Source organism: Fundulus heteroclitus, chromosome 1 (genome assembly GCF_011125445.2).
Source record: "Fundulus heteroclitus isolate FHET01 chromosome 1, MU-UCD_Fhet_4.1, whole genome shotgun sequence".
In the NCBI taxonomy this organism is placed as follows: Eukaryota; Metazoa; Chordata; class Actinopteri; order Cyprinodontiformes; family Fundulidae; genus Fundulus; species Fundulus heteroclitus.
This window is the reverse complement of record NC_046361.1, coordinates 24,221,752-24,247,472: the sequence shown is the minus strand read 5'-3', so window position 1 is coordinate 24,247,472 and position 25,721 is coordinate 24,221,752. Positions and strand designations below refer to the sequence as shown.

The following is a 25,721-nucleotide window of genomic DNA, read 5'->3' as shown; positions in this document are numbered from 1 at the left end:
CAGAGCTTTAACTGTCTCTCAGTACTCCTACATCCATGGTCTGAAAATAGAAAGAGTGTGGAACTACTGCAAACCTAACAAGACATGGCCATGTACCTAAACCAACAGGTCAAAAAAAGAAATAATTTATCAAACAAGCAGCCAAGAGGCCCATAGAGAATTTGTAGGAGCGGCAGAGGTCCACAGCTTAGGTGCCTCTGTTGACAGGAAAATGCACCCCACAGATCTAGCCATTAAGAAATGGTCGCAGAAGAAAGCCACTGTTACAGAGGAAGTTATTAGAAATCCACTTTGCTGTTTACGACAAGTCATGTAGGGTAAAAAGCAAACATTGGTGAGAAGGTGATCTGGTCTGATGAGACCAAGATGTAACTTTTTGGAAAATTGTCATCCAATAATACATTTTTGGCACAGATGTGTTATTGGATAACACACTGAATATACTATCACACTAAAGCTTGGTGGTAGCAGTATCATGCTGTGAGATGAAAGGACTTATAGCAGAGTGGCTTTACAAAGTATTAAGTCTAGAGGATAAAATAAAAGCATGCCACACTTTTTAATTTGGAAAGCAATAAATCATTTCTGTTCCGTGTTTAATTAGGGGCTAGTATGTATCAGTTTCACAGTATCACATAATATGCAAATACATTTGACTTTATACAATGACTTTTGAGGTTGTACTGTGAAAACATCTGAAAAAGTTAAAGGGGTGAAAAAAACTTTGTTAGGTAATGTATGTTGCATCTCCAGCTTAAAAAATGCCAGTGTAATGTACATTTCTCCATTCCATTGTCCTGTTTCTGTCAATGTAAATAAAAATGTAAATAATGAATTTAGTAATTACATTTTTCCTGCATTCTACACTGCATTACCGGAACATCTGTCAATGAAGTGCACTTCAATCCCGGGCCTTTGGCCAGAACTGTACTTTTCAGCATAATAATGTGTTTAGTCAAATATTTTTACAATATGTTTCTGTCTTTTTATCTGTTCACAACACTCATCCCACACTCACGCAAACATGTGCACACCTAAAGACCCAAAAACCAGATGAAACTGTCAGAACCTGTCCAGACATCGCAGATCGTCTGAGGCTTCTCGAGCAGGAAGTGGCCCGCTACAGAGAGGAGTCTGGGAAGTCCCAGGCTGAGGTGGAGAGGCTAAAGGGAGCACTAAAGGATGCTGAAGTGGACAAATCATGCAAGGAGAAGAAAATTACTGATCTTGAGAGGTGAGGGTCAAAAGGTCAATGGCATTCATGTCCAGCACATGCACCTTCTGGGTGTCCTCAAAGAGCAGTCCTATTCTTACTGACCGGATCTTTGCAAGATCTCAAATCCTTAGAATGCTCTAGCTATAAATGATTAATCAATCAGATATAAATTGTTAAGGTTGCGTATTCCTACCACTTGAAACCACTTCCATTCACTCATACTTCTTCTCTTACGTAATCCTTGTCTTGAAATACATGCATTTATCAGTGTAATAATCTGATTGTATGTCTTATTATTTGTTTCTGAATACCTCTGCAGACCTGGGTAAGTAGATACTTAGTGTGCATGTTAACCATACTTTCATACACTCCTCATGTTCATGTGTGCTCTTGGAATCCTCTCATGCCTGTTGATTTTATTCATTAAGTAAGTTTCTCATGAAGCTCAGATTTTGTTATCTCACTGGAGGGGTATGTGTACAATCCATTTATGACAAACAGACTCAGCCCTCATTCCAGTGACACCAATAGCACCATCAGAACCTATACGTTTTCTGATTTATAACACTGAGGAGATATGGCTTCACTTTGTGTTGACTTGGAAAAATTCTTCGCATTTTAGTGCTATCAGGGCTTCTCTCATGTGTGTGTGTTTTTTCCTACTATCACTCAACATTTGTGTGTTTTTGCCCCAGTTTTTGTGAATTCAACAGATAAAAAGTTATTTGCATTGCATGCAGTGTGTGTCTATTTGTTTCTTAAGTTTACCACGCGGCGGACCGCCAGCGGCATGCTAGTGGGAGGTGGTGTATCCAAACCAGACACTGGCTGTTTATACTGCTCTGTTTATTGCTGGCAGAGTGCTACTCAATTATCATTTGATTTATGGATTGGCATGGTGTGTATATGTACCCGAATAAGTAGTTACTTAGTGGCTGTGCGAGACTACTGTGTGTGTGCTTTGTGTGCACATTCAATCCATGTGTGTGTCCACACACAAGTGGGTTTAATACTTACCAAAGTCTTCATATCCCTTGAAGTGTTGCACATTTTCTTACATTAAGGCAATCTTCAATACATTTTTCTTCAGTTTTGTGTTATGGACCAAGACACAGTAATGCAAAACTGTGAAAAAGTATACATGATTTTCTTTTTTTTTTTTCTTTTTTTTTTTACAAATACAATTCTAAACATTTTTATTTGGCTCTTAATAATTTATAGAACCGCTCGTTGCTGCAAATACAGCTGGATGTTTTGTTAGTGCATGTCCTTGCCAGATCTGATGTAGAGACTGAACTCAGTCTTCATTACAAAACAGCTCAGGTCAGGTTAGATGCAGAGCATCCATGACCATTTATTTTTTTACTCTTGCCAAACATTTTCTATTGATTAGGTTTGGACTTTTATCAGGCCATCTATGTAATGCCATTGCACGTCAGATGGTAGGTATAGTGTCCTGCTGTTAAGTGACCTTTGATAGAGGCTGTCTTTTGCATCCTCAAACAAGCACAGATGCAGTCACCACCATGTTTCATGAGAATGGTGTTTGTTTATGTTATGCCCCACACATAGCATTTTGGATATATGTGGTGAACCAAGCCAAAATGTATTGGTTCTCTAATGTTCTGTCAATACCCTCTTAGGCCTTTACAAAATATCTGTACTAATAATGACATGAAATAGTACACAGTTGGACTATATTCAATAATTAGGTGATTTCCAAAAGCAATAGGTTGCATTTATAAAATAAAATTGAAAATGTATAGTTTTCCTTCCACTGCAAAAATATGCATTCCTTTGTCTTGCACTGTCACATGAAATCCTCATGAAATATATTAAACTTTGTGGCCTTGTGCAAAAATAAAATGTGAAAGTGCATCAGTATTAATACTTTGACAATACAGGGTATGTGTAAAAATAAGCTTGACTACTGTTTCAATGAAAACTATATATGCATTTTAAAATCTGTAGTTGGCTACTTTTCTTTTTTTTAGGACTTTAGTGCTTTCAGTAAATACATTTTAGTAACTATAGTTAAAGGAGCTATAAGTAATACTGACACCTTGTGGCTCAAATCGGTACAACACAGCAATCTAATATGCCGTTTTTAAACGGTGTATTGCTGTTGTGAATTTTTACTGACACAGGATAGGTACATGATGTTGTATTTTGTTCTATTTCTGGTCAGCTTCTCTTACTGGCTTCCATGTTAGCAGGCTGCTGCTCTTTTACCAAGATAAAATAACAAATGCTGCGTTCTGTACTGGGAACCCTGGCAATTATCATAAGATTGCCTGAGGAACCAGGAAGTACACGCGGGCTACACTCTGAACCGAAGTAGTTCTGGACCATACCTCTGGGTTTGAAAGGACAAAAACATGACTCAGACATTGTTGATGAAGAGAACCTTTTGTTCACAGGGAATGTCAGCTCTATCCCAGTTTACATATGATAATGATTTAGGTTTATTTTACAGTATATAGCTTACTTATAAAATGGTCAGAAATCAGTAAGGATGGGCCACAGGTACTGGATCCATCACAGTACACAGTACTCATTCATTACCCATTTTACACAATCCCTGCTGTGGGAAAGTGTTCTATCGCATATAGACATCAATTTGCATGAGAATACAGTAGCTGCTGCAGAGCTACTGCATAGAGCATCCACAGTGTTTCCCTGTGGGTGCATTCATTATGCCTTGTCCACACACGTGTGTTGTTTGCTTGCAGTTGCTGCAAGCCACACGTGTTGTTTCTCTCTTTGTATGTGAAGCCATCCAGGAGTCCTTGGGATAGTTGGAGGGGTTTCTTTTCCCCTCAGCTCATCTATCTTTTTAGGGCTGCTGTCTCATTAGTGTCAAGTAGGCTCTCCTATCAGCTCAACCCTTCCCCTCTGCTCGGCACACACAGGTCAAAGGTCATAGGCAAGCCCACCACAGGTTATCAAAGGAAGATCCATTTTAATCATAAACTGCAGCTGTACACATAAATATTTTTTTTCAAAGTTACAATAACAGGCGCTAGTGTTCTTGGCTGCAGTATACCTTTTTCCTTTTTGTGTTTAGATAAATATATTAAATATTTGCACACGAGTAGCTGTGCACATGTGTTGTGTGACAGCATGGATGGAGTGTGTGTGTGTGTGTGTGTGTGTGTGTGTGTGTGTGTGTGTGTGTGTGTGTGTGTGTGTGTGTGTGTGTGTGTGTGTGTGTGTGTGTGTGTGTGCTGAATGGACATCTGTGTCAGAGCATATGATACGCAGTGTGTCTTAGCAAAGGATGAATGTCTTTTTAATCACTTTGTTTCTGTTGGATCTAAGTCAACTGACCTATTAACCACCATTTGATTTGAAGGAAAAGAGAACAGATGAGCACAGAGACACTTTCTCATCCATTAGGGAACAAAGTAGAGAGGCGTAATGAGTAGGTCACTGTAATAAATAAAGTTAAACAAAAGCAAGACTATTCTACAGCCGTCTCAAAGCTTACATATACTGATTTAATGGAAGTCGTTTTATTTAGAAGTGATCTAATTTATTAGAAAAGAATGAGGATATTTTGCAGAATCACATATTAGAAAAGTCATTAATCACAACTCCATTAAAATTATCGGGTTTTAATTATTCTCAAACAATGGTGATATCTAAAGGCATGGCTGTATCAAACCATCCGCAGTTTTTAGCGATTTCAGATAAACAGAGCCTTGCAAAAGTATTCAGATCCATTGAATGTTCTCACAATTTGTTGTGTTGCAATTTCAAATTTCATGGCATCACCATGGTGGCATCACGTTTAGCTCCATGTGAATGTAGTTAATTATAGGTAAATCCTAGAGATAAACCTTTTGGAGACAACAAAACATGTTCAACTTACTTAGGTTCCCTTTCCACCTGGGTTACAACTCTATTCATAGAGGCCCTTCTGAAGTAGTTTGGATTACGTCAAGGCATATTCATGTGCTAGAAAGTCCAGCCCTAAATTTAATTGAGAACATGTGACTAGATGTAAAGGTTGCTGTTCACATTTGTTCTCCATCCTGTCTAAGTTTGAGCTATTTGAGAAAAGAAGAATGGTCAATAGCTTTTCCTTATATATTCTATGCAAAGCTGGTGGAAATTGTAACCGTGACAACACAACTAGGGCTGCAGCTGACAATATTTTAGTTAGCAAGTAATCTGATTCTTTAAAAAATGGCAAATTCTGCAGATTTTCAATTTAACTACTTAAGCAAATTTTTTAAGTAATAGAAATACACGCAAAAGGAAATGCAAGTAAAATAATGTAATTAAGATTCAATAACATAGACAATAACATAGCATGTCTTTGGCATACACTTGAACATTTGTTCAAGGATGCATCTGCAGCTAAACGTTCTAACATCAACTCGTTAAAAGCTGAACCGTTTCTGGTTTGCCTAACATAAATACAGAGCTTGCCGGATTTGTCGTGAAAATGGTCTGAAACATAAAAGGTGACAAAAAGTGTCACTTGCATGCTATATTCTTTATCTTTAAAGAGATTGTGTCTACAACAAAAAGCATAATGTTATCCAAATAACAAGCCTCGGATTTTTCCTGCTCAGGCGCGTCAGCATCGAGGATGTGTTACCATAGGTTGTTACTGTTATTCTGTTTTGCATTTCCAGCAATGCTCTGTGTTTTAATTTCTTTTAACTTTTGACACGTTCTGTTGTTTTTGTTTCATCAGCTCCCTCCATAGCTGATCAACACATTTTGCATCCACTTATCAGCAGTGTAGGCTATCATTAGTATAAATGAAAGAATATTGCAACGCAAACCACCCGGTCAGAAAAATGTGAGTAAATACAGAATTTAACGAAACCTTGAAGCAAATAATTTCCCTCCGATAATTGCAGTAATTGAATCAATCAAATAATCTGAGGCATCGTTTCAGCCTTAAACACAGTTTTGTTTATGAAAAAGAAAAGTAGAAAACCAAGTATTCTTGAGATTCCAATGCACAGTAATACATTATTTGGATTTATCACATAAGTCCCCAAAAAAAAAAATAATCTAAGGTTTGTGGCTGTAATCTGACATAATATGAAATATCTCAAGGAGTGTGAATAAGTTTACACATCAATGCACATGTTGGCAAAGGCCAGACTGAGATGGTATGAGAACACTAAATTTTTTATTGGTGGATATTAAGACTTTGCTTTTTTATGCTTTCATTCATGTTATCTGTGCTCTAAAGGGCTGTTTTACAGCTGTTTTTTTTTTTTTTACATAAAGCTTTTACAGTTATACACATTTAATTAAAACAAGCCCCCACTGACTGTTGATAGGCCTGAACTTTTCAAATGAGGCAATTTTTTACACTCACCCTACCACAGAAACATACAATGTAAGCTCTCTGGTATGTGAGGGAGGGTTTAAGAGGAAGGGAGGTACGTGTAGGTGGTAATATTAGCGTAAATGTATGCATGACCTTGCCAATGTGGATTGCATGTATTGCAGGGGAAATTAGAAAGGGTCCCACATGAGGAAGAAATTAGTAGTTGGTGGCCTACAAACTCTGACAAACAACTATTTTCATACACACAAACACACAAATAGAAGACCTGGCCTCTTTCCTGTGATTATAATCAAACACCAGATGCCGTAATGCCTGACTAAATGCCAAAATACACATAACCTCTGAAGTTTTCTTTTCTAATATTTTTCTATGGAAAAAAAAACATGTAAACAGCGTTTCTGCTGCAGGTGTTGGTGCAGATTAGGTAGCCATTTTAGGACCGCCATTGACTTGTAGATTTCTTTACTTGCTGTAGAGCTGTAAAGAAGTGGGATCTGCAACTGAAATTGCATGTTTTAACAAAATGCATGCAAGGTGTTCATTCTGTTACATCACATTAGACTTTATTGTATTTAAACATATATATATATATATATATATATATATATATATATATATATATATATATATATATATATATATATATATATATATACATACATATAAACAGATGTTTTCTTCCTCACTTGCTCATGCACCCATTAATGTGTTGCAGTGGAAAAAAGGAAATTCTAGTGGGTTTCTAAAAGACAAGCATCATAAAGCAACAAACAGACTCCCTTAACCATTCAGACCAGCAGAAAGACCAGTATCCTATCAAACAACAGACTCCCACACTTGACTAGAATCACACATCTTTCTTTATCCTCCAGTTTCTTCCCTGTTTCTCCTTTTATGTTTTTTAACATCAGATCATATCTGCTGGCAATGTATTAAACTTTTTCTCAGCTCTTTATTGAAAGAGATGTGGACGAGAGAATTGTGTGCAGGGGGAGATACAAAATGGAATATATTCTAATAGTATTTCTGCTGTAAACCATTATTCGAAAGGAAAAAGTTGTGGGAGAGTGCATGATTCTTTAACTAAACCTTATCCCAGTTGCATTACGAGCATGATTTTATGCTGCTGATAACTCCAGCAACACCAGTGAAGCCACTATTTTCTGCTCAAAGACGCATTCGCTATCCTCAGACAGGAGGCGATGCATGCCGTTTCATTTGTAGAGGATGGTTGACATGTCAAGCATCAACAGTTGACCAGAAGGGGCAGTTGTGTTTTCACATCCATCCAGGTTCATGGCCGTATAACTCATGACCTTAATAAAGCAAATCAACAGTTGAAAAGAGCAAAGCACCTTCCTGAATAGTATGATGGCTGGATATTTCTTTTGTGTTTCTTCATGTGATTGTTTGAACAGACAAATGAGGCACCTTCAGGCACATTCAGACACCTGGAAATTGTACCCAAAAGATGAATCAGAATTTTGGATGTTGACAATTTTCACCTGGTTTCTTTACAATTGTCTCTGATTTCACGTAAGGAAGCAGCATGTTTGCCTAGGGTTTCCTTTGGCAGCACAAAAGTTAAGCTAAGCTGCTTATGTTGGAAAGTGGACATATGCAGTTATTACACTGAGGTCAAGGGAGTAGGTGCCAGCTACACTCTTGCTCTTTCTTAATTTTTTTCCTGCAGTGACACATGAAAAATGCACTTTTTTCAGTAATCAACCCCTCTCCTTCTTCATCCTCTTTCACCCGCCCCAGCCAGTAAGCTTCACTCAAAGTGCCCTCATTTGCCTTCACCTAGGTCAAAACACTTAAATTCGTGTTGCACTGATAACTTTATGGGGGTATATCAGATATCAAATGGGACCAGTGTGCCTGTTAGTTTGTACACCTGTGCCAGCAGAGGTTATGTTTGTGATAGCTGATATGCCCTCATTTCAACTATGCTCTTCATGGACATGCCTCTGAGCTTATAAAAACACACACAGATCTCTCTTGATGTGGATGTGTACACACACAAAAATAGTATGTGTGCATATTTGTTATCATTTTAAATTACCCTTATTTATGCACTGGCTTTAAAGCTTTGTCATGTAACCAATAAAACCTCAGGAGATCAAAATGTGAATTATTAATAAAATAACTTACTATGCACAATAAAGATGCTAACCAGAGACATGACAAAAGAGAGGTAAAATAGGATTTTCTGCTGTGGGATTTACACATTATTGGAAATGTTAAGGTCTTTTTTTTGTTATTCTTCATAACAAAAAAGTCCCTCAAATGTCTTCATAAAGGCCTGTTGTGTGTGGGATGGTTGAGTGTGGTAAATGAATATATCATCTTGTTTGCCACACTTTACTCTAATTGCGCACCAACATCAGTCATGAAGACTGACACGCACCAGTACACACTCACATCATTCCTAGAGCTGTGACAGCAAATATTTGCCCACATGTGGGGGCTTCTTGTAGCTTTTGCCCCAGAGTAAACACACCAGTGTGGATATAGAATAATAATGTGGTACATTTTAACAGCTGCCCGGTCACCGCTTCTTTACAGGGTTTGAGGGTTCTCTTAAGCACTAATCTGTCACTGTCAGCTTTCTTGCATATATATATATATATATATATATATATATATATATATATATATATATATATATATATATATATATATATATATATATATATATATATATATATATATATATATATAACTCATTCATTGTTTTCATTAACAATAATGCTCTACTTCTGTTAATCATTCTGTTTGCAGCTAATGAAAACACCACATTTGGGATTTGAACATTATATCAATAACCACTAGTAAGAAAAGTCAATTCTAAATTAGAAATGTTGGCTTAGTGAAACCTATATTTAATACATCCCTAAAGTTTATTTTCAAAAGGTATTTTTAAGCTGACAAAAAAGACTCATTGGAATGTATATTGTAAATAATTGAATATATACTGCTCATCAAACTGAAAAAAAAAAAAAAAAAAATCAGAGTACAACCTCAATTGAGTTAAACATCTGGAATATCGGTCAATTCAGTTGTGGAGGGGGTCGTTAATTAGTGTCAGCTGTTTTGATGTCAATGAAACAGGTGCACTAAAGGTGCAACAATGAGACAACTTCAAAAACACAAATAGCTCTGTAGGTGGAGGCTTCAGATTCTGTCCTTATTGTTTTTTGACTACTTTTCAGTGGTTTTTCATTTGACCACGGTCAGTATGAATACCAATATAAGGTGGAACCACATCAATATGTACCATTGCCAGAAGGTTTGTTGTGTCTCCCAATACCATCTCAAGACCGTGGAAGAGATTCCAGAAGACAGCAAGTTACTCTAGGAGAGATGGACCGGGCCATCAAGGTTCTTAATCCATAAGCAGGAACAGTATCTGCTCCTTTGTGCAAGGAGGAAAAGGGTGAGTGCTGCCGGAGTCCTACAAAGGGACCTTTAATAGGCCACTGGTGTAAATATCTATGACCAAACCCATACAAACAGGTGTCATGAGGGAGGCTGACGTTTTCTGTTAGGCCCTGTGCACACTGCTTGGCACCGTGGAGCTCAACTGGCATTTTCCAGAGAACACAGAGAGTTAGCTGGTTTAGCACTGGTGCCTGTGTTTTTTTTCTTCAGATGAGGGCAGGTTGACCCTGAGCTCATGTGACAAACGCAAACGGTTCTGGAGAAGCTCCGGGTGGATGTTATGCTGTCTGCAACATTGTTCAGCATGATTGGCTTGATGGTGGTCTGTTTTGGTCTGGTCAGCCATATCCATGTGCATAGACCTGTACAGAATAAAGGATAGTACCCTGACTGCCATTAGTGTGTTGGGATAAATAAAACTCATATATTAAACCCTTTGCTGGTGCAGTGGGTTCCTCCTGGTGCATGATTATGCGGCCTAAAGTAGCAAGAGTATGCAGACAGTTTCTGGAGAATGAAGGAATCGATGTCATCGACTACCCTCCTCACTCCCCTGACCTAAATTCAAAAGAACATGTCTAGGGCATCATGTTTAGGTCCATCTGACACCACCATGGTGCTCCTAAGACCCTGGTCGGGATCTGGGGGGGATACCCCAGGACACCATCCGTCATCTCATAAGGAGCATGCCGGACATTGTCAGGCACACATGCGAGAACCTGGGGACCATGCTAACTACTGAGTGCCATTCTGAGTTGTTGCAATGACATTTTAGCAAATTGGACCATCCTGCCCACATTAGTTTTTCAGTTTCACTTTATTTGCGACTTCAGATTATGGTCTATGTCAGTTGATCATTTTCATGAAATGATGTGACATGAAATGATGTGTGTAATATTTAACCTTAGTTAAGTACTTAGTCCTTTGCTCAATCTGCCAGTAGAACCAGAGTCTAGTAATACATAATGCCTATAGCTGAAATATGCAATAATGTTATCTTCTGTAGCAATATTTACCATTATTTACAGCTTTGTTATTTGACCCTTTGGGTCATTAAATCTTTTCAGCTGCAGACGTGCACTGCTAGATTTTCAGGAATGTATGTGTTTGTGTGTGCTTGCAACACTGGGTTAAATTTTTGTTTTGTTGTTGATGAAAGATTTAAATTGCAGCATTACACCTCCATGAGTTGAGTCTTGTCTTGTCCATGTCTGCCAAGTCACAATGAGTCAACACACAGAGAGCCTTTGTTCGTGACCGATTTATTGCATTCTCAATGGTTCAGCTGTTTTGTTGCATGATGATAAGAGTGTTATAAATATATATAAAAAAATCTAGATTATAACACCAGAAGCAACATGTGGCAATAAATCTGGTTGAATCTGAAGTAACATAACGCTTAGTTTTTATTGGTTTGGAAAACTTTTTTTTTCATTTGCAATTAAAAGTAGATAATTTTGTATGTAAAAAAAGATGTGCCCTTTTTTTTTTCTCAGTGTCTGATATTAAATCATACTAAACTTCCTGCTTTGGGTCGAAAAAATGTTACCAGATACATTTAGAAATTTAGACACACATGCTAGGAATAATGTGTCTTTAAACAATTTAGCAGAGCATATGTAATCCTGTTGTAGCTCTGTACACTTCTTACATATCGAACAAACTACTTTATATTGTGACATACATTTCTAGAAGATTGAAGGTGTCACATTAATCTGTTCTGTTATGTGCAATTGAAAATGTCCTTCTTGGAAAGCAGATTATTGCTCTTAATGAGGCTAGTCTTTACATATAAAGCTAAAATAAGAATAAGCAAATAAATGAAAACATAGAAATGTCAAGTTATGATACTTTTTAGAGAGATGGGCTGTCTGTTCCATAGATGAATGTGTCCTGGTTTGAAATAAGTGTATATTAACCACAGAAATAAAAGATCTTTCGAAAATGCTGACTAAAGCTGGTAAGACAGTATCATGAAGGGATTTGTTTTCCTGTGACAGTATTGCAGTGACAAAAAATCCTGCACCAACATGGGCTGGAATGGCACTCAGAGAGGAACAAGCTATTACTGCAAAAGTAAAAATAAAAAGCCAGAAAACAGTTTGAAAATGCACTCAGAGACAGACTGAGTAAAATGGAAGTGTGTTGCCATAATGACCAGGAAAAATCACTTGAGCTTTTGGACCTGAGAACACCATCCTACCTGTGAAGTACAGAGTTGGGACCTTCATGTTGTGTGAATGTTATGCTGCAGGAGAGACTAATGCATTTCTCAAACTAGATGGCATCATGGGAGAATAACATTATGCAGAAGTGTTGAAACATCATCTCAGAATGCATCAGTGTTGTTGTTTTTCACCTGAACAACACTGATACTCTTTACAAGAAGGGTCAGAGCAGACTCTACCTACTGAGGAGACTGAGGTCTTTTGGAGTGCAACGGGTGCTACTGAGTACTTTATTTGAAATATGTGGTGGCACCAGTAATCTTCTATAGTGTGGTCTATTGGAACAGTAGCTTATCTGTAGCTGAGAAGAGGTGACTGCATACGCCCATTAGGAAGGCCAGCTCTGTCCTGGGATGCTTGCTTGACTCAGTGCAGGTGGTGGGAGACAAAAGGACTGTAAGAAATGACATCACTAATGGACAATGTCTCCCACCCCATGCATGGAGCTGTTGCAGAGCTGAGAGCTCTTTCAATGACATACTGCTGCATCCCAGATGCTCAAAGGGGTGTGTTCCTCCTCCCAGCTGGAGGAAAGACCTTTACAAACATGGAAATGGGTGGGTTCTGATCTGATCATTAATTGTTTATACGCTTTAAAATGCTAAGGTACACTTGCACACACCTTAGCTACTTCAAAATGCTGTTGTAATATCATGCATATTGCTTATTATCTCAAATTGTCCTATAAGTTGGCATGGAGAGGGGGCACTGTTTTTACACTGTTACCTTGGATATTTCATCTTTTATACCTGAGTATGCCATACTATCAAAAATTGTGCAGTATTTACTCTGGTATTTAATCTTACTTTTATTTTTGCTGATTCTGATAAAGCTAATACTCAAAACTAACTAGATTAGATTAGCTTGTTTTTCCCATTGTAATAAACTGTGTGTAACTCTGCCTGTGTCTTTGCCACTTTCACGCCCAAATTTCCCCATTGTGGGAGAATAAATTAATTTCTTATTTTATCCTATCTCTTATCAAGGGATCCAGGAAGCTCAAGCTTGAGTGGAAATAAGCTGCTAATACACAACTACGCTAAGATTAATGCTGAATCAGTTACAAAGTGGCCTGGGGAAAACAAAGTCAAAATTTATGAGTGGCCATTACAAATGTGTGTCCAAGCAAGGTAGCCCACAAACCTAACTCAGATAAAAACAATTCTGCATGGAAGAGTGGGTCAAAGTCCCATGGAAACTGAAAAATGTGTGACCCAGGTTTAAACAACCAATTTTAGCCTTAATTATTTTTTTTTCCCAGAACACAATCTTTCAAAAGCAGTGGGGCTTACTGAGAAGTCTCTCTCTGTCTAATAACCGAGCTCTCCAAAACAGTATGTGCATTGTGATATTCCTTAATATAATTTCATTTAAATTCAGTCCATTTATATTGCAGCAAATCACAACAAAATAAGTTGTGCTTCCATCTGTGCCAAAGAAAAAAAAAAAAATATTTTTTAAAAAACTTTATTCAACCATCATATACAAACAAACATGGAAATGTGTTTGTTTAATGTCTTCTGAGTGAATGGACCTGCAGCAGGTTCTGTGTATAGTTGAGACTTTAATGCCTTCACTAGTATAGCTACATGCTAGCAACACATCCTGTTGGTCTTTCAGCGTTACAAGATAAGAGACATGGGCACACATATGCAGTACAGGCAGTTTGCTCCAATTGGAATGACATAATCATAATAAGTGTTTAGATGAACGCTGTTTGGATTAACAATCTGCATAAACCACCCATATCATTCGGAATGCAATTTAACTCCAATTTAGCTTAATTCCATCACAATTTCACAATTTCAATTGATGTGTTTACATGACACATACTTCGTCCATGTAAACATCGCTGGTGATATTTACTGAGTGATGCCACCAAGTTAGTCCCAACTACCCTGGTTTAATAGGCCTGATGCATTTTATTTTCCATTATTTAAAAAAAAATGTAATGTCTTGCTTGTTCAAACTGGGGCTGCACAGTGGCGCAGTGGATAGTGCTGTTGCCTTGCAGCAAGAAGGTTCTGGGTTCAAATCCAACCCTGGGTCTTTCTGCATGGAATTTGCATGTTCTCCCTGTGCATGCGTTGGTTCTCTCCGGGTACTCCGGCTTCCTCCCAGTCCAAAAAACATGATTCTTAGGTTAATTGGCTTCCCTGAATTTTCCTTATGTGTGGGTGTGAATGGTTGTTTGTCCTGTTTGTCTCTGTGTTGCCCTGCGACAGACTGGCAACATGTCCAGGGTGTACGCCGCCTCTCGCCCAGTGAACGAGATAGGCACCAGCACCCCCTGTGACCCCATGAGGGAATAATAGATGTTTAAACTTTGTGAATGCACACTGAAAAGAAATTTGTACACTAGCTAAAACACTAACGTCTCAAGGAATTGAAACATTCTTTATTTCGTAATAATTATCACTTAATAATTGACCAATTATTTTTTCCTCGTATCCTTGTCATGTCGAGCTTCATGGCAAGCATGGACACTTTATACCATAAAACCTATGTCTTCCATGTTTACTGGACCATACAGTGCTGGGCGTGAAGTCAGTTATTGTTCTTTTGTGCATGCGGGCCAGTTTGGATCTGCAAAACCATTCATGCTGGAGCCAGGAAGCATTTTAAAAGTAGTGTGAGCGACATGACCCCCGGTCAGAAATAACCAATCAGAGCCAGGAGGAATGTCTGGGTCTGACCCAAATTTGTAACTCAGTTACTTTTTGGGAAAAGTAACTTGTAATTATAACTTGTTACTTTTTAAGTAACTTGCCCAACAGTGATTATGAGTGCATAAATGCATGTGTGAACATTTAAAATATGTGGTGTAGACCTTAAATTAATGGGTGCAGACAGTCACCACCATCCCCAAATTAGAGCTAGCCAATTCTAATATGTTTGTATGTTATAAGTTGTTTGTATATTCTAATTTGTTTGTATAAATGTGATTGTTTACATTTATATATCCTGCCTTTCATCAATGTTTTTGGTTTATTTTTTTCTGCTCGAAGGCAAATCAAGTCTCCAAATATCCAGAAGCAGATGGTGCCTGGTGAGATGAGGAAAGATGCTTTTGCAGATGGACACCCACACTCTTTATCACAGGTTTGAATCATATTATGTATGTTTCCAAATTAATACATTTCTGATGTCAAGACAACATTCCCATGCCATTGTCAGACCAATGACTTCAATCTGCTTTATATTAAGACCATAAGTTTTTCCTTTCTTTCCACATCTCATCTCATCTCATCTCTTTCCAAGCTGTTTATCTGGAAAGTAATTTTCCGCTTGTTGCTGTATTCCTTTGGACACTTATACTTGTGCTTGTCTTAAGTACTTTAGATTCCTAATTCCCTTAGTGCATTTCAGTTGTTAGCACAACAAATACATAGTAAAATGTTCAGATGGAAACAGTCAAGGACTGTTTGCACACTTTTTAGCTTCTCATGAAGTGTTGTTGTTTGATAAACTCAACTTGAACGTTGATGTCTTTGATTTGTATCTGTGTATTATATGTAGCTATGAGCCGGTGTCTCACCAAAATGTTCATTATGTTGACATAATGACCATAAAGTCTCTTGATTCTTGATTCAAGAACACAAGTTGTCAGGAGTCTTGATGTGTGATTTCTGATGTAAAAACCACAACTCCATATCCGTGTCAGGTGCTTTACTCTCCTAGCATGCTTGTATTTCTGACTATAGAACTTTGCTGAGGCCCACTACATAGAGTGCAGCCTTGCCAGTTAATTCCCGGGGGGCTGATGAAGTAAGCTTCAGAATGAGAACAAGACCCTGTTTTTTAAGCAGAGCCATTCTATTCTGTTTGTGCTGACGGGTAGCAACCAAAGCAATGTAGAAAGGTTGACAGGAAGCCAGCTGTAGTGGATTTTCATGGTGCTGTTGACCAAAGGAAATACTCATTTTAAGGCATATCCAGTTTCAGATTCCAGCCATTGATCATTTATGACCCACCCTACCTTTGGCAGCTGTTTCTTATGACTGATCTCTGACAGCAACCAAAGACAAATCTATTCTTTTTTTTTTTTTTGTTTTTTGTTTTTTTTTCAAGATTATACGTTTAGAATTAGCCTGAAATGTAATGGTAAAATTTTAGGTTAACATATTAATTTATACTTTACGTATATCATAGGTGGGTGTACTATTTATATTTATTTTCACTGGTGACAGTCTTTTTTGGAATTTGAAAATAGCTCATAAAGCATTTGTTAGTCATATTGTTCTATTAGAACCTGATTTTAAACCTCTGCCTTCTCAAATTACCATGTGAAAGCAAAAATAGCTGTTCTCAGATAGATCTGTCATTTTTGTTTCAAAATAGAAACGTACTTTACATGTTGTATTAAAAGTCTACATTTTCAGTATCAAATATTTACATATGTGTAATGACATACACAGTTCTTTTTACACATTAAGCTACAGTCACTGATGTCCATAAATCACATGTACACAAACATTTGTTGTACTGAGCCGACTATGTCTTTAAGTGCATTTGTATTGGAATTCTCTTTGCAATATATTTTATGCTCTTCTGATATATTGCAGTAATGGGACCTACACTCAATTCTTTTTGGCGTAGATTAAAAAAGGTACCTGAAACATTTTTCACAGGAATGATCCATATTGATAGGATAGCATCATATAATTGTTGCATATTTTCAACAGTGCATACTTGGACCAAATTAACTTTTACACTAAGACTTAGAGCTGCTCCTTTGGATTAGGATCTGGTGACCACGGAGGCTATTGCAGTAAAGTGAACACAATATCAGTGAAACTGGTCTTCAGCAGTGGTGGACACAGCTAACCAAAAAGTTAGCTTCACAAACTCATATTCCGCAAACAAAAATATTAGCTTATGTACCATTAAAGCAATGGTAAATAACTAACTTTGAGGAAGCTAATGCTAGCTGCTAACCAACAGCTGTCACTCACGCTATGTCAATCGTCAAACAAAAGAAGCTACACGCATGCACACACATGCCGCATGATGTCTGTGCACAGTGCATGGAACAACTGTTTTAGTTTAAGATAAATTACTTTTAAATTTTCACTTTTGCATGGCAGTGGATTCATTTGAGAAGAATATTCTATCCCTCTGTGCCCAGGTAGCACTCACACCCAGGCAGGGTGTGAGTGTGTGCAGCCGGTGTTGCCAGTTCTTGTGACAGAAACAAACAACTAGCTCTATGAAAATAAACAAGCCCAAAAGCAACCCAACAGGCAACCCACCACACTGTAATACAAAGGCCGCTTGTAAACAGTATAAATGAATAAGCACAAAGTCGCTCATCATAAACGGACTTGGCAACACTGCTGGAAGCTTGGAGTACAATGCAGGACTGCCTGTTTCCAGAGTTCTGTTTACCCCTCTGTCTGTTTTAACAAACATACTACAAATCATGACTTTTTGGGTTACTTATTGTTGTAACATCATTAATATCAATATTGTTATATTTAATATGCAATATTTCTTAATTAAAAAGCATAAATAAAAATAATACACTACTAATTAAAGGTTTACACTACTAGTTAAAGTGGTAGGTTAACAACAAGAAGAAGTTATCTAGAAAACATCACAGCTATTAACAATGTTGTTTTTTTTTGTGGAGCCATGACTACTACTGTTTTGTGAAGAAGTCTGTGTGGATGTGTAGTGAGAGCCAGAACAGTCACGTGAACCACAGAGGAATATCTTTTTGTGAACATTGTTATCATATTTTTACTGAGATACAGAAAATATGTTTTGTTTATGTATTAAAGAAAACCTTTTGCTTTTTTACTTTATAATTACAATAATTTTAACAACTCTCTAATAACTTGAATTACTTTTTACAGAGTATTCTAAAAATGAATCAATATAAAAAAAAATTCTGTTTAATAAAAAGTTCAATTAAAACCCGCCATGTTTTGCATAAATAAATAGTTTATTTGTTTCATTAGGCTTCAGTATCTGTTTTAATCGCTATCAAAGAAATTACCATTCATTAAATCCTGCTTGAATGGCTTTGTTTCTGTATTCAAGAAACCCCCACCACATCAGAGCAAAAAATGGCAAAAAACCCAGGTGATTTTAAGGATGCTAAAAAACGTTAGCATAATTCATCTAGTATAAAACACTTACAAAACTAACTCAATTCAAACATCGGTTTTGAAGTGAGTTAGTTGTGTAAGTGTTTTATACTAGTTGCATTTAAACAGACCAGAAAAGTAAGACCAATGTGATCTTTACCATTAGTGATAAAACAAAAAAGATACTGTGAACTAACCCAGGTTAATATCTATAAAATTGTAGGCTTCTGTCAGATTGTAGAAGTTAATATTGATGATGATGATGATGATGATGAATCCAACATTAAGATATCAAAACATGAAAGAATGATCACATGGCAGTAACGAGAAAGCGACCTCCTTCCAAAAAGGACATATGCGAGATGTTAGCTGCTAACATGAATGTTAGCTGTAAATTATTAGTGGTTTCTAATAATTTCACAAAGACTAAAGTTATAAAGGCCTTTTTGATTGTAGATGAACATTTAATGTGTTTGAGTCCAATACGCAGACTTTTACAAATAGATGGTCTAATAATTAGAAGGCTGGCATTGGTTATCCTCAAACTGTGATCTGGGAACTGACATCACTGCTCTGATTTAAATGATAAGGCAAGCCCAAATCATGGGATAGTGCCTAAAATATATATCAGATCCAGGGAATTTAAACCTTAGATTTTTAGAACCAAGACATTGAAATTAGTGCAACATTTAACAGGAAACCAGTTCGTGTAGACACGTGTGTTGGTAATGTTTCCATAACTTTTAGTCCTGTGATATCGGATAGAATAGAACCAACTCTAGATGACAAAAGCTGCTCTGAGACTTGAGTAAATTGGTCTATATTATAAAGATGTCAGTAAAACATTTGTGACCCATCATCATCGAGTTTGCAAGAAATCTGAGCTAAACTGGATTAAATCTTCGAAAACAAGATGTTAAGAGTAACAACAACAAAATAAAGCCTTAACGAGGTTCTGATTTATAGTCCAGAAGGTGATGCTTCATTCTTGAAGTACTAAAGAACAAAACTGCAGCAAGTGGTTTGTCACTTTAACAAGCATAGTCTCTGTACAATGAAGTCCTCTAAAACATGTTTCAATATTGTTGAAGACACTGACATCATCCATAAATGATATCAACTGATTCATGAGTATTTTTGGCAGAACTTTCGACAAAGAGTAGCTTTGTCTAGTTTAAAAGATAGGGTGTTCAAATGAGTTGTTGTTTTTAGCAACAGATTAACCATGGTGCATTTAAGACTGCCAGGAAAATAACCAGAATCTCAAGAATTATTTGTTTAAGATAACAGGGGCTAGCTAACATTGGAGAATATTTCCTTTAACAGTCTAGGGGAAACAATACCTAAAGTGCAGAAGGAGTTCATGCAGGAAACTGCATGCCAAACTGTACATAAATGGCAGATCACTTTACATGACATCTTCAAAGTCACTATCTATAAAGATGCTTCCAAAGCAGTCTGTACTTCACATATTGCGGTTGCTCCAGCACTAATGTTTTGTTATGGACTGTACCTCCATCTATTTCCTCATGCTGCCTTTTTTCTTTCGCTTTATCTTTGGTTCCATCAGGAACATAGCACGCTCCAAGGGTAAACACACACAAATAAACTCTCTCTGTCATTCCAGGACAGTTTATGTGGGACGAACCGATAACATCTTTTCGCTCCATTGTCTCCAGTGCACCATGCTGCACTTTGCAACACAGAGAAAGCACACATCGGAAGTATTAATTTCAATCATTCGCACATGGCTTTTATTTCTCTTTTATTTGTAATGATGAGACAACAACATCTCTCTGTAATCTATTTAGAGATCTTTAGTTCTATTATCCATATAATGATAAAAAATAAACAATTGTCATCACATGGGTTTTAATTTTCATGTGTTCTTGCACATATGGCGAGTGATCCAGCACACACTATGTGCTAATGAATGTGAAGCAAGGAATCCTGATTTCACAGCTGCTGGAAATGTGCATTTTCTCACTCTTCACTAAAAGTGATTACAATCTTTCCATCAAACCAGAGAGAGCCAGAATCATAATATTCTTTCCCAAAGGCTTTAGATGATGACTGGTTCAGCCCAAACTATGTGTTAAAGAAATTCTTGCAGCTTTCTGTAACACATTTTTTTGTGTTCTTCAAAGCAGCATTCCCTTGATACCAACAAAACTCTCACTAAACATGTCTGTATGCTTTGACACAGACATATAAAGACACACACTCTGCAGTACACACATATGCAGACACAGCTTTCTGGTTAGGGTTGCACTTTAGGGGTCCAGTGGTGGCAGCCCCCTCTCAGTGGGGCGTGTATGCATGAGTGTGTGCAGGCTTCAGTCTGTTGTGTGGGGTCAGACCAGCACTTGTTGATTCTGGTGCATCGAATTACTGCCCGTCCGTCACAACCAATTACAGTTTTGAGCTGCTGACATGCACAACACGAGTCTGTGTGTGTGTGTGTGTGTGTGTGTGTGTGTGTGTGTGTGTGTGTGTGCTGCTTACCTCTAGCTGTGTTTTGCTGACAAGACAAGCCACAAGCATTCACTTTTGATTTAGCTAACTTTAAGATATCTTCAACATCACTTAATTATTCAGTAGATGTGTTGATTTCATTGATGAAGTAAAAGAGGTTCTAAACTGATCTACAGTATTTTTATGGTATTTGTTGGAGGTAAATGATAAGGCATTCACTCCACACTTGTGTGTTACTGGCAATGTCTCATGATATGACTTTTTTCCACATCTGGGGAATACCATTACAATTAAATCCTCATGTGTGACTTATGGTACTGTTTAAAGAAGCGCTCTGCTTGTTGCAACACCAATAATCCTTTCATAGCACTGCTACACATAGTATTTGGCTGGTACACATTCCATTTATATAAATGGCTTGATGTTGCCAATAAATGCATTTGGAGGCAGAACCGCAGTTTACCTCACATGAAATATTTCTGTTAAAGACATTTCTAAGATAAAATATATGTTTTAGACTGTCTCCAAGGACTTTCAGGCACTTCAGTGTTAATCCAAATCACCTAACCTTACCTGGACCAATTCCCCTGCACATCTTTCAGTCTTCTTTGTCTGCACGACCACAAGGCCAGTACGCTGCTCTAAGAAAACTGTGAACGTGTGAACATAAAAGCAAGTCAACACTTTTGGAATCAATGAGATTGTAAAAAAAATTGCAAAAATTCAGGTGGTTTATTTTTTTATGTTCAGTGTTTTTCTTCACAGTTCCATCAACCAGTGTGCAGACGGATCATTTTCTCGCCCTCACCGCAGGTGTCAAAAAGGCCACACACAAACTGTGCAACTAGAAGCGCACGGTCTGCTCTGCACACTCACACTCTCAAATCAGATGACTCACACAAGAGCAAGCAAGAAAGTCATAGCACTTGAAATTGTGTCCCATTGATTCATTGGTTTCTTCTTCAAGAAAGCTTCTCTTTTCTAGCTACAGTTCCTTTTTCTTTTGTTTGTCCTGAAACCTTTTTTTACATGGGAAGAGGGAATTATGACATCTATTCTGCAATGTCTTCCAGTAAGACATTGACAACGACAACTTGAAGGATTTGTTTTATATCTCATCATAGCAGGCTTTACTTTTTAAAATGAAATTTGGCTACATTAATAATTTTTTTTTGTTTTTTATGCATAATTGCAAACTTAAAGATCTGCTCCTGGAAGCTCCTGTACTCTTCACTGCAACACCAATAAACGGCAGATTCTTATATAGTGACTTCAACGAGTGTGTATTAAACACCCTATTGGCTTCATCAGGTCGTGATCTACAGCTCTCACTGGAGCGGTTTGCAGCTGAGTGTGAAGTGGTCAGGATGAGGACCAGTGCCTCCAAATCCAAGGCCATGGTCTTGAGCCAGAAAAGGGTAGAGTGCCTTCTGCGGGTCGGGGAGGATGTGCTTCCCCAAGTGGAGGAGTTTAAGTATCTCAGGGTCTTGCTCACAAATGAGGGAAAGATGGAACAGGAGATCGATAGGCTTACTGGTGCTGTGTCTGCAGTGAAGCAGGTGCTGTACCGGTCTATTGTGGTGAAGAGAGAGATGAGTCAAAAGGCAAAGCTCTCGATTTACCTGTTGATCTATGTTCCCACCCTCATCTATGGTAATGAGATTTGGGTCGTGATCGAAAGAACGAGATCACGGAAACAAGCGGCCGAAATGAGTTTTCTCTGTAGGGTGGCTGGGCTCTCCCTTAGAGATAGGGTGAGAAATATCAGTCATCCGGAGGAGACTCAAAGTAGAGCCACTGCTTCTCCATGTCAAGAGGAGCCAGTTGAGGTGGCTTGACCATCTGGTTAGGATGCGTCCTGGACTCCTCCCTGGTGAGGGGTTCCGGGCACATCCTACTGGGTGGGGAGTGGCTGGGGAGAGGGAAGTCTGGGCCTCCATACTAAGGCTGCTAATCCAGCGACCTGACCCCAGATGAGCGGAAGAAGATGGATGGATGGATGGATGGATGGATGGATGGATGGATGGATGGATGGATGGATGGATGGATTAAATATTCAACCAAAGGGAAACAATATAATTTATGCTCGCTGCTTCAGTGGTTCAGATTCTATCTGCTACAAACAGACAAGTTCAGGTCTTTCTTCCGCTGTCTACAATTTGATCAAGCAATCAAAATTGGAAGCTCCGAACGACCTGCACTGCTGAGAGCAGATCAGGTTATGATTTTAGGTTTAATAAATGATGAGTAATGTAGTTAGGTGTCTTTCTCTCCCAACCAGCTATGATTATGTTATATCTAAAGGGTAAAATATTATGTTTCTTACTTATATTTGTGCTGTGAGACAGTGTTTGTTTATCATGTTAAAATGATTGTTCATAAGTTTCCCACATAAATTACACAAAGCAGAATCAAAAGATAGGAATAGGATGGATAAATCAAAGAACACACGTATAACCTTTACCCATTTTTTGCCAAAATCTGAATAAAATGCATTTATGAGCATGCTGTTGTGAACAGATAGAAAACATCTGGTATTGCACCAGTCTATTACCCGTTAGAACTGGGCAAATACAATTTTAATGACTGGCCAACTGATCTATCCATCACTAACCGATGATGTACAACAATGAGCTTACAATAATTTCAGATCAAATTTCACAGCAAAGTAAAAAAAAATCCACTTCTTTCTTTGGCTTTTGCTTCTTTTTTTTTCGAAACCTGCTGTACTTCTCCCTCTTCTATATCAAGCTTTGCACTTCCCAGGATGCCATGCGTGAGACGGCGGAGCGGATAATGGAGCTGGAGAAGGCTCTGAGGGAGACCATGAACACCTCGGCACATAGGGAGGCTCTCTGGGCGCAGGAGGAGGCTGCCCGTGTTCAAGCTCAGAGACAGGTTTATATGATGGTGCACACACTTATGGTGGACCACAAATCTGCATAAACAAACCTGTAAACGCACACACCTCATATACAGTATCCCTTTAAAGCCACCCACTGAACAACACCCCCAAGGGGTTACATGTGTATCTGCAGCCGAATAAGATATCCCTATCTCTCTCGTGCTACGGTATATTCTATGCTGTTACCCACCACCCACCCCCCAAACAAATATTTCTACTAATAGCTTTTTTGTTCTACTTGCTTGTTTTTCTCTTGACTGAAATTCAAAGCAAACTGGAAATAGTTCAAGCAGTCTGATTTTTTCCCTATAAGTTTGCCGGTATAAAAATGTAAGCACATATTTGACATGCTTTGGATTTGCGTGTATTTCTTCTAAATCTTTTGGATAAATCTGTAAACTTTAGGCTTGCAGGCTTGCCTTCCCTTTATTAACCATACATGTCCTGCTATCTGTCTGTTTTATCTGACTGCCAGCTGGTTGCTCTACATCTTAATGTAGGCCAAAAAAAAAAAGGAAGACAAATGAATGTGTATGCTTTTCATGTGTGTGAGAGTAGGTGTGTCTGCGGTGGGAAAAAGAAACAGGGCAAGGGAGCGTGTTTCCTCTCGGTGTGAGTGTGCATTTGAATGAGAATGACCTTGCATTACTTATGAGTGCCACAAGTAATACGAGCGCTAATGGTGGTTAAGACTAGAACTAACATTATGAGGTAGAAATATGCCTGTATTTCTTTAAGCACGCTCTCTACCAGAGCTTGAAACATGAAAAAGAGGACGGGTGGACAGCAGAGCCAAGTTAAAAAAGGTCAGACTCAGTTTAGAAGATTCAGCCAAAGCCAATGTTAACTGTGGTTTGTTTTTTCCTCTTTTGCGTACTTTCACGCTCAACTTACATTCAGCTTGGATACTGTGTTTATTAAACAACATTTCTATCCACGGAGAAGTTGGTATGAAATGAAAAGTAATTTTACTTATGAGGGACTTGTTGCATGTGAAGACATGAATGATTCCGCTTTGACGTAAATTAACTTGTGGAGAAGAATCAGTCAAAGAAGTCCTAGCATAACCTTGACTCCCAGTGACCTCAAAAGCCATAATCAGTTTGCTTTTTATTCAAGCTCGTTTTCATACACATAGTGAAAAAAGGGAACCATGTAGTCAAAGTAGCTGCAGTATTTGCAGTGCTTTTCAAAATTACTCATAAACCTTGAACTTTTTCACTTTGTCAAATTACAACTGCAAATAATAGAATAACAAAAATTAGTTAATATAGTCTAATCAGATGCCTCTAAACAAAATCCAGCCCAATGTACTGCCTTTAAAAGTTACCAAATTAGTAAATACTGTCCACCTGTTTAAATCCAGCTGTTCTTTGAAGGCAAGCATTAAGACCAAGAAACAAAACAGACAGATCAGGGAAATGTTCAAGCAGTTTGGTTAAAAACCAATGCCTCATGCTTCAAACATCTAAAGTAGCACTGCTCAATCCATATTTTAAAGATGGAAAGACTATTACACAACATTTAACCCATTCAAAACATTGCTTTTCACATAAAATGTCCATGGAGGAGGTGTGGAAATCTGCAGCTCATGTGGGAGAATCTGTTGGCAGGACAACCAGTAGCTGTACGATCCACAAATGGACCGACATGGAAGAGTGGCCAGAATGATGTCACTGTGAAAGGAACACAATAAAAAGTCCCGAATACTGTTTGCCAAGCCATGTACAAGGTCGTAGCAAACATGTAGAAGAAGGTGTTCTCCTCAGAAGAATAGTACTAAAATATTTGGCCAACATGCAAATTGCACATATTCCTATTGCACATCACATCACAGTGGCAGCATCACTAGCAGATCTAAAGCAGGGAGTTGATAGGACAAAAGATTGAGCTACTAACAGGAAAATCTTAAACTTAACTTAAACTGTTAGTAGCTGCAAAAAAAACTTGATGCATGGCCAGGTCTTCACCTTCCAGCAGGATAGTAACCCTAAACAATGAGCCAGACCTACAATAAAATGGTTTGGGTCAAAACAAATAT

At 37.9% G+C, this 25,721-nt stretch overlaps 1 protein-coding gene across 2 annotated transcripts in view; it reads left to right on the top strand.

Annotated features, from left to right (window-relative positions):
• The window catches only part of LOC105935874 (ELKS/Rab6-interacting/CAST family member 1), a 230,611-nt gene that overhangs the window by 91,793 nt on the left and 113,097 nt on the right, over positions 1-25,721 (top strand). The window contains exons 12-15 of one of the 2 annotated variants that reach the window (XM_036138446.1): positions 1,041-1,234; positions 1,536-1,541; positions 15,217-15,310; positions 23,527-23,673. In XM_036138446.1, coding sequence (XP_035994339.1) covers positions 1,041-1,234; positions 1,536-1,541; positions 15,217-15,310; positions 23,527-23,673 — 441 coding nt within the window. The remainder of the gene's footprint in view (positions 1-1,040; positions 1,235-1,535; positions 1,542-15,216; positions 15,311-23,526; positions 23,674-25,721) is intronic. The other variant, XM_036138454.1, reaches the window with a different exon arrangement.